The sequence below is a fragment of the Pelobates fuscus genome, chromosome 12 (assembly GCF_036172605.1).
Source record: "Pelobates fuscus isolate aPelFus1 chromosome 12, aPelFus1.pri, whole genome shotgun sequence".
Lineage (NCBI taxonomy): Eukaryota > Metazoa > Chordata > Amphibia > Anura > Pelobatidae > Pelobates > Pelobates fuscus.
The window spans coordinates 4,601,261-4,619,326 of NC_086328.1; the positions used below are offsets into that span (position 1 = coordinate 4,601,261).

General features: G+C 45.3%; 1 protein-coding gene across 4 annotated transcripts in view; it reads right to left on the reverse strand.

Annotated features, from left to right (window-relative positions):
- The window catches only part of PHKB (phosphorylase kinase regulatory subunit beta), a 200,210-nt gene that overhangs the window by 110,381 nt on the left and 71,763 nt on the right, over positions 1–18,066 (reverse strand). For all 4 annotated transcript variants that reach the window (XM_063437844.1, XM_063437843.1, XM_063437841.1 and 1 more), the window contains 3 exons: positions 16,867–16,974; positions 13,680–13,760; positions 9,560–9,675 (listed from right to left, as the gene is read on the reverse strand). In XM_063437844.1, the coding sequence (XP_063293914.1) occupies positions 9,560–9,675; positions 13,680–13,760; positions 16,867–16,974 (305 nt within the window). The remainder of the gene's footprint in view (positions 1–9,559; positions 9,676–13,679; positions 13,761–16,866; positions 16,975–18,066) is intronic.

Consider the following 18,066-nt stretch of genomic DNA (forward strand, 5'->3'; position numbering starts at 1 on the left):
TTGTAGTTGTTCTGGTGACTATAGTGTCCCTTTAATTAGTAGTAACAAAGGTGAAATAAATCAGTTGCAGTGTAGAAATGAAGTGGCTTAGTTGCAGGTGGGTTGTGGAAAAATCAATGATTATACTTTGTGACAAAGTGCCCTTCGCCACTTGTGCCTGGAGAGGACTAACTGCTAGCCTCCTGCCTTCCGACTATGGCCCCTGTGCTGATAGCTGTATTTTACCCTGCAATGAGGTTTATTTGGGTATTTCTGCCGGGGCGTTCGGGACTTTCAGTATGTGAGTAGTGCTACCCCAGATAGCTATGCCAGCCCAGCAGCGGTGGTTCGTGGAGTCTGCAGTACTTATGGTGGCTAAGCAGTAGTTATGGTGTCTACGGTGCTGATGGTCCTTTGGTGAGCGCTAGGAGCATCCTTTTCTACGGTCCAACTTCCAGCCAGCCTGGAGGCAACCGTAACATTTGGTGTTAGCGGCGGGATGGCTTCCTAGTGCGAAGACCAGCAGCTCGGAGACACCGGTAACGCGTGGAGTTACGGATTTATAATTAAGGGCAACGCTAGCACTCGTGCAGCGCCCCTGGCTTCAGAGGAACTCAAAGGGATGGAGCAAGCTAGCCGCCGGGTAGCGTCACCCTACGAGGAGGAGTTCCTATGGAGACTACAAAATGCCTTGGCCCAGGAGTGTGGCCCTATTTCAACCGAGGAGGAGCTGGCCTTGAGAGATGGGATACGGCGAGATCTCTGGCACGAGGCCTTGGAGTTGACACGAGGTCCATTGGGAGAAAACCTCCCAAGCGAAGCACAGCGCAGTCGGAAACAAGCAGCGCTGAGGATGCCCTTCATAGGGTATCTGGCCCCAAGAGAGTGGGTGCTGGAACTGTAGAGGTTAATCAGAAAAGAACTGTGGCTAGATGAGGCTTACCGGGCGCTACGGTGGTACTTGGTCCAGAGGTGCCCCTGGGTGGCGGAGAGTGAGAGGCCAGAGGGCAGTGACTACGATGGCCCTGGTCTGTTATGGGATGCATTGGTGGAGGTGGGCAGTGACTTTGGCAGCACCAAGGAGTCCCGGTATTGGAACATCAGGGGAGGGCGATTGCATGCACTGGAGCTCCCTGATACTACTGGACTGGGACCAGATATCAACCGCCTGATCACAATCGAATGGGAGCTATAACAGGAGTACTATCAACTGTTCAACTTAGCCCAATCACCGGCCCTCAGCCCAGAGGATTACCTGGACACCGTACCCTCTTCTGTCCAACCAGCCCCAGAAGTGGGCAACCTTATAGAACGGTCCTGGGAAGACCCACAGATGGCAGGTGGAGATGGGACCGAGGTCTCTCCACCGGCCCTACAGGGATGCTCGGTTCCCGGCCCAGATCCCCAGCGGCAGTGTATCTCACAGGGAGGGGAGAAAACCATTCCCTCCCCCCAGCGGCGGCCTGAGTTCCAGGAGGAGGTGATGGTAGATCCCTCCACCTTACAGCAACCAGCGTCCTGGGGAGTGGGGGCAGCCGGCCTCCCTCTCCCACCGCAGCAGGAGATACCGGGTGAGGGGGAGAACAACCCTAACCACACTGGCGCAGATGGGACCGCAGTCTCTGTGCCAGTCCTACAGGGATGCTGGACGGGTGGTCTAGATCCCCAACTATCCCTGCAGGGATACCAGGAGGAGGAGGTAAGTAAGTTCTCCCCTCCACGGCTACAACCCGACAGGGTCCTGGGGGCAGGGGATGAACCTGCAATACCCACTGACCCCCTCCCAGCAGAAGAGCTGGCACCTGAGCAGAGCACCGCTGACCTCTGCCCTACCCTTGTACCTTGCCCAGAGCCTGACCCCCTGCAGGCTATCCCAGTGGAAGAGCTGGCACTTGGGAAGAGTACCGCTGGCCTCTGCCCTACCCTTGTCCCTTGTTCAGAGCCTGAGACCCTGCAGGCTATCCCAGAGAAAGAGCTAGCATCATGGCAGAGCGCCGCTGGCCTCTGCCCCCCAAGTAGCCCCAGCTGTTTGCTTAGCTGCACTAGGGAGACCGAGGATGCTGAACTGTCCCGCTACACCCTGGGACCTACAGGCCAGTACCGTTTATTGTGGGGGGCTTCTCTGCTGATTTTTCTTTGTGGGTGGGCTGCCCGACTAACCTAGGTACTGACCGGCAGAAGGTCAGGTACCTGTTTAGTCTTCCCCCCAAAGGGAAGATGTGTGACGAAGTGCCCTTCGCCTCTTGTGCCTGGAGAGAACTAATTGCTAGCCTCCTGCCTTCCGACTATGGGCCCTGTGCTGATAGCTGTATTTTACCCTGCAATAAGGTTTATTTGGGTATTTCTGCCGGTGTATTTGGGACTTTCAGTATGTGAGTAGTGCTACCCCAGATAGCTATGCCATGGAGCCTATTTGTGTAACGAAAGACTATGGAAAAGACTTTGGCTCCATGGCGATTGAATTGTATGTATGTGATCTGAGAGCCATTCAATAATAATGTGCACTCAGATATAAGCTATCTGGGGATATCTTGCATGTATACGTTTTATGTAGTAATTGTGACATTGTGTAATTTTATGTCTTTTTGTAACCATGTGGTTAATGGAGTCTTGCCTCTCTCCTGGGAGATAATTTGATTACTTCCCAATTATCTCCAGGATAGAGAGGAGGGATTGTGATGTCACTGTGGGAATGTTTTGTTTGTATTCTCTGTGATTGGTTGTACTGTGTCCCTGTGGGATGTCCCCTTGCATGGGGACTTGCATAAAAGCCAGTGTGTGGTCATTAAAATCATATCATCTTGAACCTTTCTTGAAGCCTTGGCTCATGTTTGGGGGAAGGGATAACTACACTCTGGGGATTGCTATAATCACTTACTCCCCAGAGTAAGCTCTTGCAATAGCTTGATTTGTTCCTGCTACGCTCTCTGGATTTAGGAGAGGTTCACCCACTGGGAGCTGGATCCTGGTCGTGGATCCAGGGTGGGTGGAGACGGCGAGACCCCGACGCAGCTGCATTGCTGGAAGTAGGGTCTGTAGTGCTGATGGTGTCGGTTGGAGTCCTCAGCGAGCACTAGGCGCATCGATTGGCGGAGGTACACATACTTCCTCTCGATTACTCCTTGTGCCGGATCTTGATTCCTGGGTGCCACCATTTTTTTTCCCTCTGACATGATGTCTGCATTGGCTTTCTGTGGGATCGATTTTACTGATGGATTGTGGGTAAATTAGCTTATCAACTGAAACAGAAACTTTCTTTAAGTCCCGCCCATTGTTGAGTTTAATTAACCGGACTGATATACGAGAAAATATGCAGTTCCTACTTTTCTTTATATATTTTATGAAAACAAGCGTACTCAGGAAAAAAAGACACAGGGATTATATAAACGCAATTAGATAGACTATATTTATAGTGACAGAGTTACTTTAATAGGCAGGTTTGACGTCTAAGTTATAAACGTGGACCAGTCCCCATGGAAACCAATGGAATGTTCCTGCTGATTGCTCTACTGCTGAAACAGTCCCCATGGAAACCAATGGAATGTCCCTGCTGATTGCTCTATAGCTGAAAAAATCACCATGGAAACCAATGGAATGTTCCTGCTGATTGCTTTACAGCTGAAACAGTCCCCATGGAAACCAATGGAATGTCCCTGCTGATTGCTTTACAGCTGAAACAATCACCATGGAAACCAATGGAATGTTCCTGCTGATTGCTTTACAGCTGAAACAGTCCCCATGGAAACCAATAGAATGTTCCTGCTGATTGCTCTACAGCTGAAACAATCACCGTGGAAACCAATGGAATGTCCCTGCTGATTGCTCTACAGCTGATAAAATCACCATGGAAACCAATGGAATGCTCCTGCTGATTGCTTTACAGCTGAAACAATCACAATGGAAACCAATAGAATGTTCCCGTCTGCTCCACGTTTAGATCATCCCTCAGAATTGTTCAGCTTGGAGGTTTCCATTCAATATTTAGTAAATAACCCCAATAAGAGATATTTTGGAATTCTGTAGTACATTACATTGGAGAGAGGGATGGGACAAATACTCCCTGCACTATTTTTAACCAATGAGCATGCTACTTTGAGAAAGGGCACAATGCCGACGCAGCAGTCTGCAAATGGTGCTTTCTAATAGTATAAGGTTACTAAAACAGTAAGTCCAAAACCAGGGACTGTCCTGGCAAGTCCGACACCGGACAGGTACGATTAAACTTTATGTAGCATTCAACAGTGTAAAGGTTCGACTTATATTCTTATATTTTAAGCTAAACATCACATTATATTTTGTAATGAAATATTCCATTATTTTTTAGCTTAACAAAAAACACAATCAATAACTGAGAAAGACAACATCCGAGGTGACACATACGGAATTGTGAAATGCCTTAACAACAGATGGCCAACAGGTAGCTCTACATCGATGGCTGGCAAAGCATCATGGGAGCTGTAGTTTTCCTGTTCACACTACCTGTTTGCCAGCTGAATAACCGCAAAACCACTCCCAATACCAGCAGCCAATCCGTGGTTTTCTGATGTCTGCAGTATTTCGATGTGCGCGAGTTTCCCTGAGGCTCATGCAATAGCTTATCCCTGACAACTGTGCTTTTAAAAAAAAAAAAAAGGATTGATGCCCTGGCGTATTTTACAAGCTGCGCTCGCGATTTATTTCTCTATCTATCGATCACTTAAAACGACATCAATGCTTCACTGCAAATAATTTCAGTTTAGCATTCTTTTATGTAAGAACATGCCCGCTGTATTTCATCACCAAATACCTACTTTATTTCCAAACGACATGATTAGACCATAAATCGCTAGTGCATGCAATATCTATATATATATATATATATATATTTTTTTTTTTTAAGAATTTCTTTGAAAAAGCAGCAGAGAGGCAGTTTAACATTCCGAACACATCCGTAGCCAATCAGGATGCAGGCGAGACACTAGGTGTATTGGAAAGGGCTATGAAGAATTTGTTCTTCAATACAGAACCCCAGGAGCGCTTTTAAGATGATAAATCATTAATGTGTCAACACTAGTTTTTTAATTTTAATAAATAATCCCGAGCAGGGCAGAGCTAGAATAGTAATGGAGAGGCAGCGTTGTCACCCATATTATTTAGTTGCTGGTCGGACGGACGGATGGAGAGAGATTAATATTCAGGTCCCTTGCTCAGCCCTTGCTGCAGTATCCTGGCTAAGATGAAAGCAGTAACGGCAGGAAGGGGGGGTGGCTGCCTGTCTGCATTAGGGAGAGTGACAGACTGTTTATCTGTTTGGGGAAGCTGAGTGACACACTGGTTATCTTTATGGGAAGGCACGAGATCTGTGCTAATACTTTACTCCTGGGAAGAGAGGGGAAGCTGTTGCGGCTAATTCTGGCAATCGTGCTATGGTCCAGTCGTGATCTCTGGGATATCATTCTGTCCTTAAATCAGCAACAAGAGGAATTATGTCAGAGACCTCTATTTCTACCTCCCCCACACTGTCTTACCCTGCTATACCACCCCTCACCCCGTCTCACCATGCTATTTCACCACTCACAGAGTCTTACCCTGCTAGATCACCCCTCATACGGTCTTGCCCTGATATACCACTCCCCACATTGTCTTACACTGATATACCACAGCTCACACTGTCTTACCCTGCTATATCACCCCTCACCGAGTCTTACCCTGCTATACCACCCCTCACCGAGTCTTACCCTGCTATACCACCCCTCACAGAGTCGTACCCTGCTATACCACCCCTCACAGAGTCGTACCCTGCTATACCACCCCTCACAGAGTCGTACCCCTGACCATTTCATCTGGTCTTCCACTTCCCATGGTTAGAAACACTAATATTTGATACCAATATTTGGATCTCTCATTTATGGTTCACAATTTTGATCTAGAAAATCTTCTAGTAAATCAACAGAAATAAATAAGATGAATGTAAAGCAGTCAGGGGGGCAGCTTCCCAGTATTGAGAGTTTATATGTGGGTGGGTTCCTTGTTCAGACAGAGTGCAGGAGTATCGCGATTAAGGTCAGCAAGCGACCTGTTTTTATTCCGCAATACGCCCAAGGCTTGAATCTTATTACTATTTACTATCTGTTTCGACGTTTGGCTCAGATCACAAAAAACACATTACTGGGAGCCAGAAGCCAACACAGAAATGATTCAAAGATGTTGCTTTTCATTAACGCTGGAAACCATTAATCTGCTCAGAATAATGTTATTAAAATAGACGCCTCCATTAGAAAACCTTATCGCCTGCGTGTTCCCCGTCCGCCTGCAGGACTCGGAGAGAGGGATATGAGGGCGATTGATGGGGCCCGTTTCTTTTCTTTCCTTCCGTAAGAAATGTTTCCATAGTATTTTAGACACAAATGAGGCTGCAGCAGCGCGTGGAGAGTTTTTTCCATATCGGTTTATAATCCAGGTTTACACAGTGCAGGACGGGGTAATTGTAATAAGCCAAGAGCTGCCGATTGCATTACTCTACACACTTTGCTTTCATGTTGCCGGTGCGCTCTATTAATAGCGAGGGCCCTCTGCAATCACTGCTTCGCAGCCACCCATTAATACTCAGCCTTCCTATTCATTATCTGCAAGCTGCCCGGTAATAGAAAAATAAACTAAATAAACAGCAATGTACTTGTCTCTGCTTTAAACGGACATCATGTGTGAGCCATAGATTCAGATCTTTTTATTTAGCAAAATAAGAGTTTATAAACAGAGCTTTGTGTACGCCAAGACCAGCTCTTCTATCCAAACAGCACGATAGCTCTCTATCGGGCTCGGAATGTGATGGGGTGCTAAATAAAGCAACAAACTGACACCCCATACCATCACCCACGCCAGGTCCTGGACACCCCACGTCATCACCCACACCAGGTTCTCGACACCCCACGCCATCACCCACACCAGGTTCTCGACACCCCACGCCATCACCTACACCAGGTCCTCGACACCCCACACCTTCACCCACGCCAGGTCCTGGACACCCCACGCCAGCACCAACGCCAGGTCCTGGACACCCCACGCCAGCACCAACGCCAGGTCCTGGACACCCCGTGCCGTCACCCACACCAGGTCCTGCACACCCCGCTCCCTCCACCTCGCCAGGTCCTGCACACCCTGCGCCCTCCACCTCGCCAGGTCCTGCACACCCCGCGCCCTCCACCTCGCCAGGTCCTGCACACCCCGCACCCTCCCCCTCGCCAGGTCCTGCACACCCCGCACCCTCCACCTTGCCAGATCCTGCACACCCTGCGCCCTCCACATCGTCAGGTCCTGCACACCCCGCGCCCTCCACCTCGTCAGGTCCTGCACACCCCGCGCCCTCCACCTCGCCAGGTCCTGGACACCCCGCGCCCTCAACCTCGCCAGGTCCTGGACACCCCGTGCTCTCAACCTCGCCAGGTCCTGGACACCCCGCGCCCTCAACCTCGCCAGGTCCTGGAAACCCAGCGTCATCACCCTCGCCAGGTCCTGGACACCCCGCGCCCTCAACCCCGCCAGGTCCTGGACACTTTGCGCCCTCAACCTCGCCAGGTCCTGGAAACCCAGCGTCATCACCCTCGACAGGTCCTGAAAACCCAGCGCCATCACCCACGCCAGGTTCTGGACACCCCGCGCCGTCACCCACGCCAGGTCCTGGACACCCTGCGCCCTCACCCACGCCAGGTCCTGGACACCCCGCGCAGTCACGGTTAGCGTTGGACAGTCTTAGTGAACATCATGGAAAACGGATTATTGGAATACCCTGCTCGTTAGTTGCTCAGTCAGCAATGTCACACATTGCTATCAAGGGACCAAAGGAAAGGCAGCTTTAAATTTTATTCTTTCAACCAAAGACACAATCATCAGGCCAGCCTACAAACTAATCCACGCGTGGTGTATAATTGCGGCCCTGCTGGACCAGTTTATGTGAGACTAACAGACTGAAATATACATGTCTTTTCTGAATTAGCATTTTGACTAAAATGTCTATTTTATTATTTTTAGTGCATGAAGCTCTAAACAGGATATACCGGTATACCCCCTTTCACCAACGATGACGTGGATCCACCAAAACCAGCAATAAGAGTGATATAAAAAGATGGGCTAGCACTCCTCTATTGGTGCCTAGAAACCTATGTCATTTCGCCTCCTCCAATCTGCTAACGTCTGATAAAGGCCTTTAGAGAACGTTGAAATTATACCCATTCTGAGCTAACTTGTTATTTTACTTTCAGTGGAATGCAGCAATCCCTCCGCCATTCTAAGCTATAAAACATTACATTTTCAAATCTTAACATAAAAAATACTATCCTTACTACAACCAGGCAGCCACATATCCAACCCAGAAATCATTCCGTGACATATACAGACACAACACCCACGAACCAAAACTCCAGACAAGCTTGTTCTTTAAGTATTAACAAAAACTGTCAGAACTGTGTAGATGCGTTAAATGACTATACTGCCCACTGAATAAAGCACCTGTAATAAGCAGGTAATCGTTTCTTGTTAATATTCAGGGTTCATGGAGTGCTAGACTAGCAAACTGGGTGCAAACCAGATGGAGACGTACTCTGCATTTTCATTATAACTATACATCACGGCAGCGGCAGCTGAATGAATTACGGCAGCAGTAATGTGACTGGTTAAGCATACATCGATCACTACTGACACCAGAAACCATAGGATGGAAGCGGTAAATGATTTAATAAGCTAACCGACTCTACACTGGAATTTCAATCGTCATCATTGCTTAATTAGGAGGCTGAATTTCTCCAAGACGAACGACCCTCAGTCACAAGGCCAGACTAGTCCATTCATTAAAATAACAATATCTCCATAAACAGCTGATACTTTTAATAAGGTTAATAAACAATTCATTTCCTAACGGTTTCAGATTTCTGGATTCTTTCAAATTTCAGGTCTAGAATAATGGATCACAAAAGTGTGTCATATGGGTGTGTCTTCACTGAAATTGGGAACAGCGGAGAAACGACAAAGATTCAAATTTCAGGCCAATACCAAATCTCCAAATTTGTGAAAAAGTGGCCATTCTTCTTAGATTTTTGTAACTATTGGTTTAGTAACAGAAACACTGATTTAGCAGGAACTGGAACATAATGTTCAAGATTTTACCAGCACCCTGGGGGAAGAAATTTCCTGGTGAACCATCCACTTCCTACTGCGCCATACTTTCTCATCAGGAAATAAGAGCGCAGCTTAAAACGTTCCCCGGCACACGGATATTATAAAATATCTCACATTCTACACAGGCTAGAAACAGGTAGACATTACTGAGAATGGCGTAATGTGTCGGCAATGCTAAATAAAGGATCTGGACAAGAATAAAAAAACATCTCGTTTATAGCGGGAGCAAAAACACGATTGTAACAAACAAACCTTAAAGTGTTTTTTCCCAGCACGAGAAGCTGTTAATTCAGCCGTGCACACTCAATTTTACGCTAGCTTCATTACTGCATTTTGCAAATCCAATCTACTTATACGTAGCATCAATAAAACGGTGCCATAAGAAATAACAGACAAATCCAACGAAGATATAATGAATCCTGCAAGTTACCTGGAGTGTAATTCTGTGCTTCCATTGTTATACTTGCTGCCTCTCTCCCAGATCCCAAAGTCAGGCACACGATACGCTCTCTCCACACAGAAAACTAGATTCTGGATGAATGAAACCTGGAGAGGGAACGGATGAGATAAATGTAAGGGAAAACATCCACAGAGAGAGGCACAGATACAGAGACTAGATACAGAGTAACACAAGATATAAGTGCCAGGCACACAATACACATTTGGGTTGACGATGCACAGGGAGCCATTGGCGAGGCATGGACGGCGCGCAGGGAGCCGTTGGCGAGGCATGGACGGCGTGCAGGGAGCCGTTGGCGGGTGGGGGCAGTGCGCAGGGAGCCGTTGGCGGGTGGGGGCAGTGCGAAGAGAGCCGTTGGCGGGTGGGGGCAGTGCGCAGAGAGCCGTTGGCGGGTGGGGGCAGTGCGCAGAGAGCCGTTGGCAGGTGGGGGCAGTGCGCAAAGAGCTGTTGGCAGGTGGGGGCAGTGCGCAAAGAGCCGTTGGCGAGGGGGGGACGGCGCACAGGGAGCCGTTAGCGAGGGGCACATGAGGGATACTGTACAGGGAAAAGAAGTGGTAATTTGTTTTCTAATGTTATAGGAGTGCAATTATGTTTTCATTCTGTGAAATTCTTTGCATTGTGAGAGACCTTTGCCATATAACTGTTCCCCATAATAACTTGGTGGATTGGGGCGGACTGCGGAATGATTTATAGAATCATGTGAAAATTCTCTTAAATAAACATTTTGAAGCGTAAAAAGCTTTCGCCAAGAGTATGTGTGAAATGAAATAAAGATGGAGTCCCCCCAAGGAATACGCGGCAGCCGGGAAATTGTCCTAAAATTTAAAGCAAGTTTCCTCCAAACCAAACGTGTTCTGCCTAATGGTCTCCTGACAGTGGCTGTGCAGTAAAAACATGGATCTTAAAAGTGGGAAGGAACTCACTTGTCTGTGTAAGATAACGTGAAAAAAGCAAGAGCAATCGCCAAATAATAGCCTGTCTGTTGGATACACCAGTAAAATCCATTTAGAAACCAAACACAGCAGAACCTCGAGCGGAAAATGGAAATGTATTCACAACACGAAGTGAAAATCTAACAAACACCATCTTCCATTCTCAGTGCGGGCTTTGGTGTTTAATTACACGCACGGATCTGATCTGACAGGTGGAAACCCAGCACTGCGCAAAACAGACAGAGGCACATGGAGCCGTCACCGTAAATGCTTTAACGCCTTTAAACATTCCCAGCAAGCTGCGTTTCAGTACTAAGGGAGTGGCTGGCATAGATTGTCAGCTCCTAAGACTAGAGACTTTAAAACAGTGAAGGTCATCCCCCTGCAGGCTCTGATGGCATCCCCCAACGGGCTCTGATGGCAGAGGTTGACATGAGCCGTAACCTTGGAATATTGTACCGGATGATAGGAGTGGCAGGACTATTAATTAGATATATGAAGAGACAGCATGTTCCTTCCACATGGGGTTAAACTGATGAATAAGGGATAATCCCAGCAATAACTCACTACAATGACAGGCCGGGACCTGCTGCTTTCAGTGTTACACAGTGAATACGATAACTACGGCTGCGGCCTCCCTTACGCCGTACTAAGCACTTCATCGAATATCAATCTCTGCCCATACTGCTTATAATAACAGGCTGGACTGAGAGACATTATCTACAGAAATCAATAAAGCAGCCCTACTTGCACAGGCCTGAGACGGCACATGACAAGTAAAAAGGAGATTCATGCACGGGATGATTGAACGTAACAAAAGAGATTCTTTAACTTCATTAATGTCTCAAGTGATATGTTCTTAATGCTCAAATCACTAGAGCCATCTGACCTCATTCCTGGGAGGTCACGGAATTCTGCGCAGCACAACCATAAAAACAAACAATACATCCAGCGGCCATCAGTATACTTTAACACCAAGTCCCTATGTAGGTGATTGGACTGTAAGTAGCCCTGAACGGTATCAAGCTGTATTTTTGTGTGTGCTTTTCCCTTAATGGGACACTTGTATAAATCTAGGTATTTTTTCCCCATTAAGAAATGATTCAAGATGAGACACTTTTCTCCTAAAGCGGTTTGTCTGTCTGCTAGAATCCACCTTGGTCTATTCTGGGAGTTTAAATGGTATAATTTGCATAATGTCTAAACTGTCCAGATCAGATATACATTCTGTACGCAAACAGATCTACATGGGTGTCGCATGTCTCCTGGATCAGAGGCTGGAAGGTCCTAGAGCAGGGGTGTCCAAAACCTAGACCGCTGGATGTTGTAAAACTACAACTCCCATGATGCTTTGCATTCCTTTAGAATGACAAAGCATCATAAAAAAGCCATAGTTTTAAAACCTCTACCTTTTGGGCACTCCTGTCCTAGAGAATCCTATTGGAAGAAATGAATAAATAACGGAGAATGGATCGGGAATCAGTTCTAATTAAACATGTATTTATTTATTATGATAACTGGTCAATGCGCGCACTGTGATCACAAAGCAATCTCTAAGGTACTGCGATAAGAACAGCGTATGGAAATCATGTCCTAATCTGCAAGAATTACAAGATGTAACCTCGCTGAAATATGCGGAAGATTTTTATTCATTTAAAAATGAATTATACTTATTTTATTGCCATGGAAACAAATTTAAAATCCTGTATTGTGCTCTGCTGATGGAAATGTGAAGGGGAAATAAAAAAAAATAAGTAAAACATTTATGAAATGACCTCTGTTCATTAACAGAAATCTTTACACGTGTGCAGAGAGCAGACTGCATGTAAAATTCATGTTACAAGACAAAGCTTTCCTGCCCTCACTTAGTACCACTTCCGCTTCCAACATAATTGCTCATCTAGATCAATTAGCGACAACAAACACTTGAGGGAAGGATCCGGGAATTAAATATAAATGGAGTTAAACCACTAACAAGATTCCTTGGCAACGAAATAAGAGTGAGAGATTGTGACCTCAAAGTGTGTTATCAGCAGAAAATCACATATTTAAAGGGACACTATAGTCACCAAAACAACTTTAGCTTGATGAAGCAGGTTTTGTGTATAGATCATGCCCCTGCTGTCTGGCTACTTAATTCTCTGCCATTTAGGAGTTAATCACTTCTGTTTCTGTTTATACAGCCCTAGTCACACCTTCCCTGGCTGTGACACAGCCTGCATGAAAACAAAAATGTTTTTATTTTCAATCAGATGGTTTTATCTCCTGCTCTGTAAATTGAACTTTAATTACAGACAGGAGGCTAGCAAGCTATTGACAGAGGAGAAGATAGTACAGTCTAAATTAAGCAGAGTTTGCAATAAAGGAAGTATAAACATTAGATCTCTCTTTACAGGAAGTATTTAGGAAGGCTGTGTAAGCCACATGCAGGGAGGTGTGACAAGAGCTGTATAAACAAAATAATTTAACTCCTAAATGGCAGAGAATTGAGCAGTGAGACTGCAGAGGAATTGATTTATACACTAATACTGCTTGATTAAGATAAAGTTGTTTTGGTCACTATAGTGTCACCCTTGGTCTCCATGTTTACAATCCAGCTCTGGCTGAGAGGGGACACTGCTATCAATACAGAGAGAATTACAGTTAATTATTACAGGGACCAATGGGAACTTTGATGCCACTCATACCTTGCATGAAAGCAATAAAAAAAATTAGAAGAAAGAAAAAAAAACCGAGGCTGTTACCCCAAGCGATCTAGAGAGGTTGCCCTGAAAATCAGGCGTCCTGTCTAATATTTATCCTGTTATGGAGGGGAAAACACTGACATTCAAGTAAAGCATCACAAACACACAGATGAAGACAATGGATCTGGTAAAACACAGCTCATATCTACAAGCTGATGAAGGCAAGAACTGGTCTAGTTTAAGGAAAGATCTTTTTTAAGTCTCTCCGGGAACTTTCTCAATCAACAGATTTATCAAGGGAAAGGCACGTACGTCTTTAATTATACATCAGCGTCTTTATATAATTGCCTTGATGTGTATTGACCGCATGCAAGAATTATAATTAAAAATCATAGCAGTGCAGGAACTAATTAATTTTTTTTTCACTCAAAAAGCTATTGATTGAGTGTAATGGAATTGGCCATAATTCCGTACCTCGTCTGTATTGTAGATAATTTGCAAACCGCTGCCAATCATCTGCACCAGGTACAGCAGGAACAGGGAAACCGCATTTATCTAGGAAGAAAAAAACAAGCCACGATTGATACATGTATATTTACACTAACACACATAGACACACGCACCCACCTGCCACGGCAGAAGAAATCCTGTGCTGCATATGATCGATAAGGTTTAAGCAATCAATAATCAATTACACTGTGTAAATGCAACATTTCTGGATGGCTGCTTAGTGGGCACGGTGATATCAGGTGCCTGCTTTAAGCAATACTCTCGCAGTCGGAGGTCCTTTTTGGCAAGCACTTTGCAGAGTGAACATTTAGAGCTTTACCCAGACACTGGCATTTAAAGCTTTACCCAGACACTGGCATTTAGAGCTTTACCCAGACACTGGCATTTAAAGCTTTACCCAGACACTGGCATTTAAAGCTTTACCCAGACACTGGCATTTAAAGCTTTACCCAGACACTGGCATTTAAAGCTTTACCCAGACACTGGCATTTAGAGCTTTACCCAGACACTGGCATTTATAGTTTTACCCAGACACTGGCATTTAGAGCTTTAGCCAGACACTGGCATTTAGAGCTTTAGCCAGACACTGGCATTTAGAGTTTTACCCAGACACTGGCATTTAGAGTTTTACCCAGACACTGGCATTTAGAGTTTTACCCAGACACTGGCATTTAGAGTTTTACCCAGACACTGGCATTTAGAGCTTTACCCAGACACTGGCATTTAGAGCTTTACCCAGACACTGGCATTTAGAGTTTTACCCAGACACTGGCATTTAGAGTTTTACCCAGACACTGGCATTTAGAGTTTTACCCAGACACTGGCATTTAGAGCTTTACCCAGACTCTGGCATTTAGAGCTTTACCCAGACACTGGCATTTAGAGCTTTACCCAGACACTGGCATTTAGAGCTTTACCCAGACACTGGCATTTAGAGCTTTACCCAGACACTGGCATTTAGAGCTTTACCCAGACACTGGCATTTAGAGCTTTACCCAGACACTGGCATTTAGAGCTTTACCCAGACACTGGCATTTAGAGCTTTACCCAGACACTGGCATTTAGAGCTTTACCCAGACACTGGCATTTAGAGCTTTACCCAGACACTGGCATTTAGAGCTTTACCCAGACTCTGGCATTTAGAGCTTTACCCAGACACTGGCATTTAGAGCTTTACCCAGACACTGGCATTTAGAGCTTTACCCAGACACTGGCATTTAGAGCTTTACCCAGACACTGGCATTTAGAGCTTTACCCAGACACTGGCATTTAGAGCTTTACCCAGACACTGGCATTTAGAGCTTTACCCAGACACTGGCATTTAGAGCTTTACCCAGACACTGGCATTTAGAGCTTTACCCAGACACTGGCATTTAGAGCTTTACCCAGACACTGGCATTTAGAGCTTTACCCAGACACTGGCATTTAGAGCTTTACCCAGACACTGGCATTTAGAGCTTTACCCAGACACTGGCATTTAGAGCTTTACCCAGACACTGGCATTTAGAGCTTTACCCAGACTCTGGCATTTAGAGCTTTACCCAGACACTGGCATTTAGAGCTTTACCCAGACACTGGCATTTAGAGCTTTACCCAGACACTGGCATTTAGAGCTTTACCCAGACACTGGCATTTAGAGCTTTACCCAGACACTGGCATTTAGAGCTTTACCCAGACACTGGCATTTAGAGCTTTACCCAGACACTGGCATTTAGAGCTTTACCCAGACACTGGCATTTAGAGCTTTACCCAGACACTGGCATTTAGAGCTTTACCCAGACACTGGCATTTAGAGCTTTACCCCGACACTGGCATTTAGAGCTTTACCCCGACACTGGCATTTAGAGCTTTACCCCGACACTGGCATTTAGAGCTTTACCCAGACACTGGCATTTAGAGCTTTACCCAGACACTGGCATTTAGAGCTTTACCCAGACACTGGCATTTAGAGCTTTACCCAGACACTGGCATTTAGAGCTTTACCCAGACACTGGCATTTAGAGCTTTACCCAGACACTGGCATTTAGAGCTTTACCCAGACACTGGCATTTAGAGCTTCACCCAGACACTGGCATTTAGAGCTTTACCCAGACACTGGCATTTAGAGCTTTACCCCGACACTGGCATTTAGAGCTTTACCCCGACACTGGCATTTAGAGCTTTACCCAGACACTGGCATTTAGAGCTTTACCCAGACTCTGGCATTTAGAGCTTTACCCAGACACTGGCATTGCATGGCAGATAATTATTTTAAATCACTGCAACAAAACTGCATAAATCTATCTTAGGGACAGCCTTATTGGCAGGAAAAAAGCGAGAGCAATTTAAATAATGGATTAAACATGGGGAAGGAGATTGGGGATGTAACCGTCTGCTCTTACTGCTGATAAGTGAAGCATTAGCGTGCCCACCTGCAGGGCAAAGTGTGAGAGCGTGTCTGCCATGCGGACGGATTGCCGCCGCGCCATTCTGTTACTTCGCACTGGGATCATGTGATTTAACACCCAAGACGTTCGTTTAACAAGGCAATGAGTAGGGTAAAAAATGACTTGCTTTACAAAACAGCAACTGCATAAAATACACATTTATTACTCACTTTGTTATTTCGCTAATTTGGGGAAATTGTATCAAGGCATTGAGATTGTATTATGAAAGGTTGGAGTGTGTGCGTGGGGAGAATGACTGATAGGGACAGGAGAAATGGCAAAGTAAAGCACACTGGCCACTTAAATAGTTAATAGAAAAATCTTCCTGAGCCGGAAATATTTGCCATCAGAACAAAAATGAAGACACAAAGCATTGTGTTAACCTCCTGCACTCTGTGACAGTCTATACAGGGGCAACTAGCTGGCATGGATGGCATAGATCATTATCGACCGGTACCTATGGAGGTAAAGGCCAATACCAAGTACAGCAACATTTAAACAAAAACAAACAGGCACAATCTAGGCAAAATGATGGATTAAGAAAAATTTAATTATTATATCTTTTTCTAATCTAAATTTTGGTAGTTTGGAATTCACTGCAATTCCATGTTAGCGAATATACTGCACAGTTTCGGTTTCCTGCATAAAATATGATCTTTCATTATTTAGCATTTGGTACATTTTTCCAATTTCCACGTTTACAGAATAGGTCAGTTGCGCATTACCTGTAAGTGAGCATACTCCTCATAGGTAAGGATCTGGTCACCTGTGTCCAAGTGGAAGATTGAATGGAGGCATTTCTGTGGGCTTGGGTCCTGCTTAAACTGCTCAACCTGGCCAAAAAGAAAGGGACAGGCTCAGAAAACCTTCATTTAGAGTAACTAGAATGTACCATGACTGCAAGTCCAACAATCCATGACACAGGCTACAGGGCCAGCAGGTAAACGGTCTGCCATAGCTATTCTAAGCTCAAGTTGAACCTGAGGAAACATTTACTTAAATAGATCTCTGCGATGGGAACGGTGACTGCTTCAGACACAAGTAACCATGTACCAGCAGCCATAACAGAAAACCAGCTACCTATAGCTAAAGCAGAAAAAGGAAGGAGGAGAATGAATCAGTTAGCATCCTTTGGGACGAAATAAAACACTATTTAGGGGTGTCAAACTCCACACAACAAGGTTCAAATAACCGTCACAGATCACACCTTGCACACTGAGCAGACACACACTACACTACACTACAACGGACTAGTTAATAATGGGGTTGTAAATATAGAAGCTCGACACTAGCCATTGGCCAGTGAAAATGTAGTCCTGACAAGTAGAAATCCCCCCCCTGGTTTGAAGTAGAAGGTCTGTATGAGGATCTTCATATCTTTTTAGGATGATTCACTAAATTAAAAAAAGGAATTTATCAGCAAATTTGATGATAAAATAACCAAAAAAGAAAGATTCTCTAACAGTGGTTTCCACTGCCTACTCTAGGCGGTAATTTGCATTTTCCTGTAGAATCCCTAACAAGTCACAGTTTCAGGCTAAGAATTTTGTTCATATTGTTATTTGACCTGTGTGTCTAATGTTTCCCATTCTTAATAAAACTTATATTCATTAAATATAATAAACCAGGAACTTTGTCTTATGGATAACAGTGAAGGGTGGTAACATCAGCCTAATTTCTGGTAGTCTCTCTAACCGTTAACGGACGTCACTTTCTTGCATGATGAGCAATTTGTGGCTATGGCAGCAATGATCGCTTTGTGCTACATGGTATCTCTAACACAAACAGGAAGATTTAGTAAAGATCCTGGCTATGTCTCTCTGAATCCAACACGTGCGTCTAATATCTCCTCACAAAACACCAGTTACCTTGTGACATCATGGCAGTGTCGGCCGTGAATGCGAAGATGGTACGATGTCCCTTCA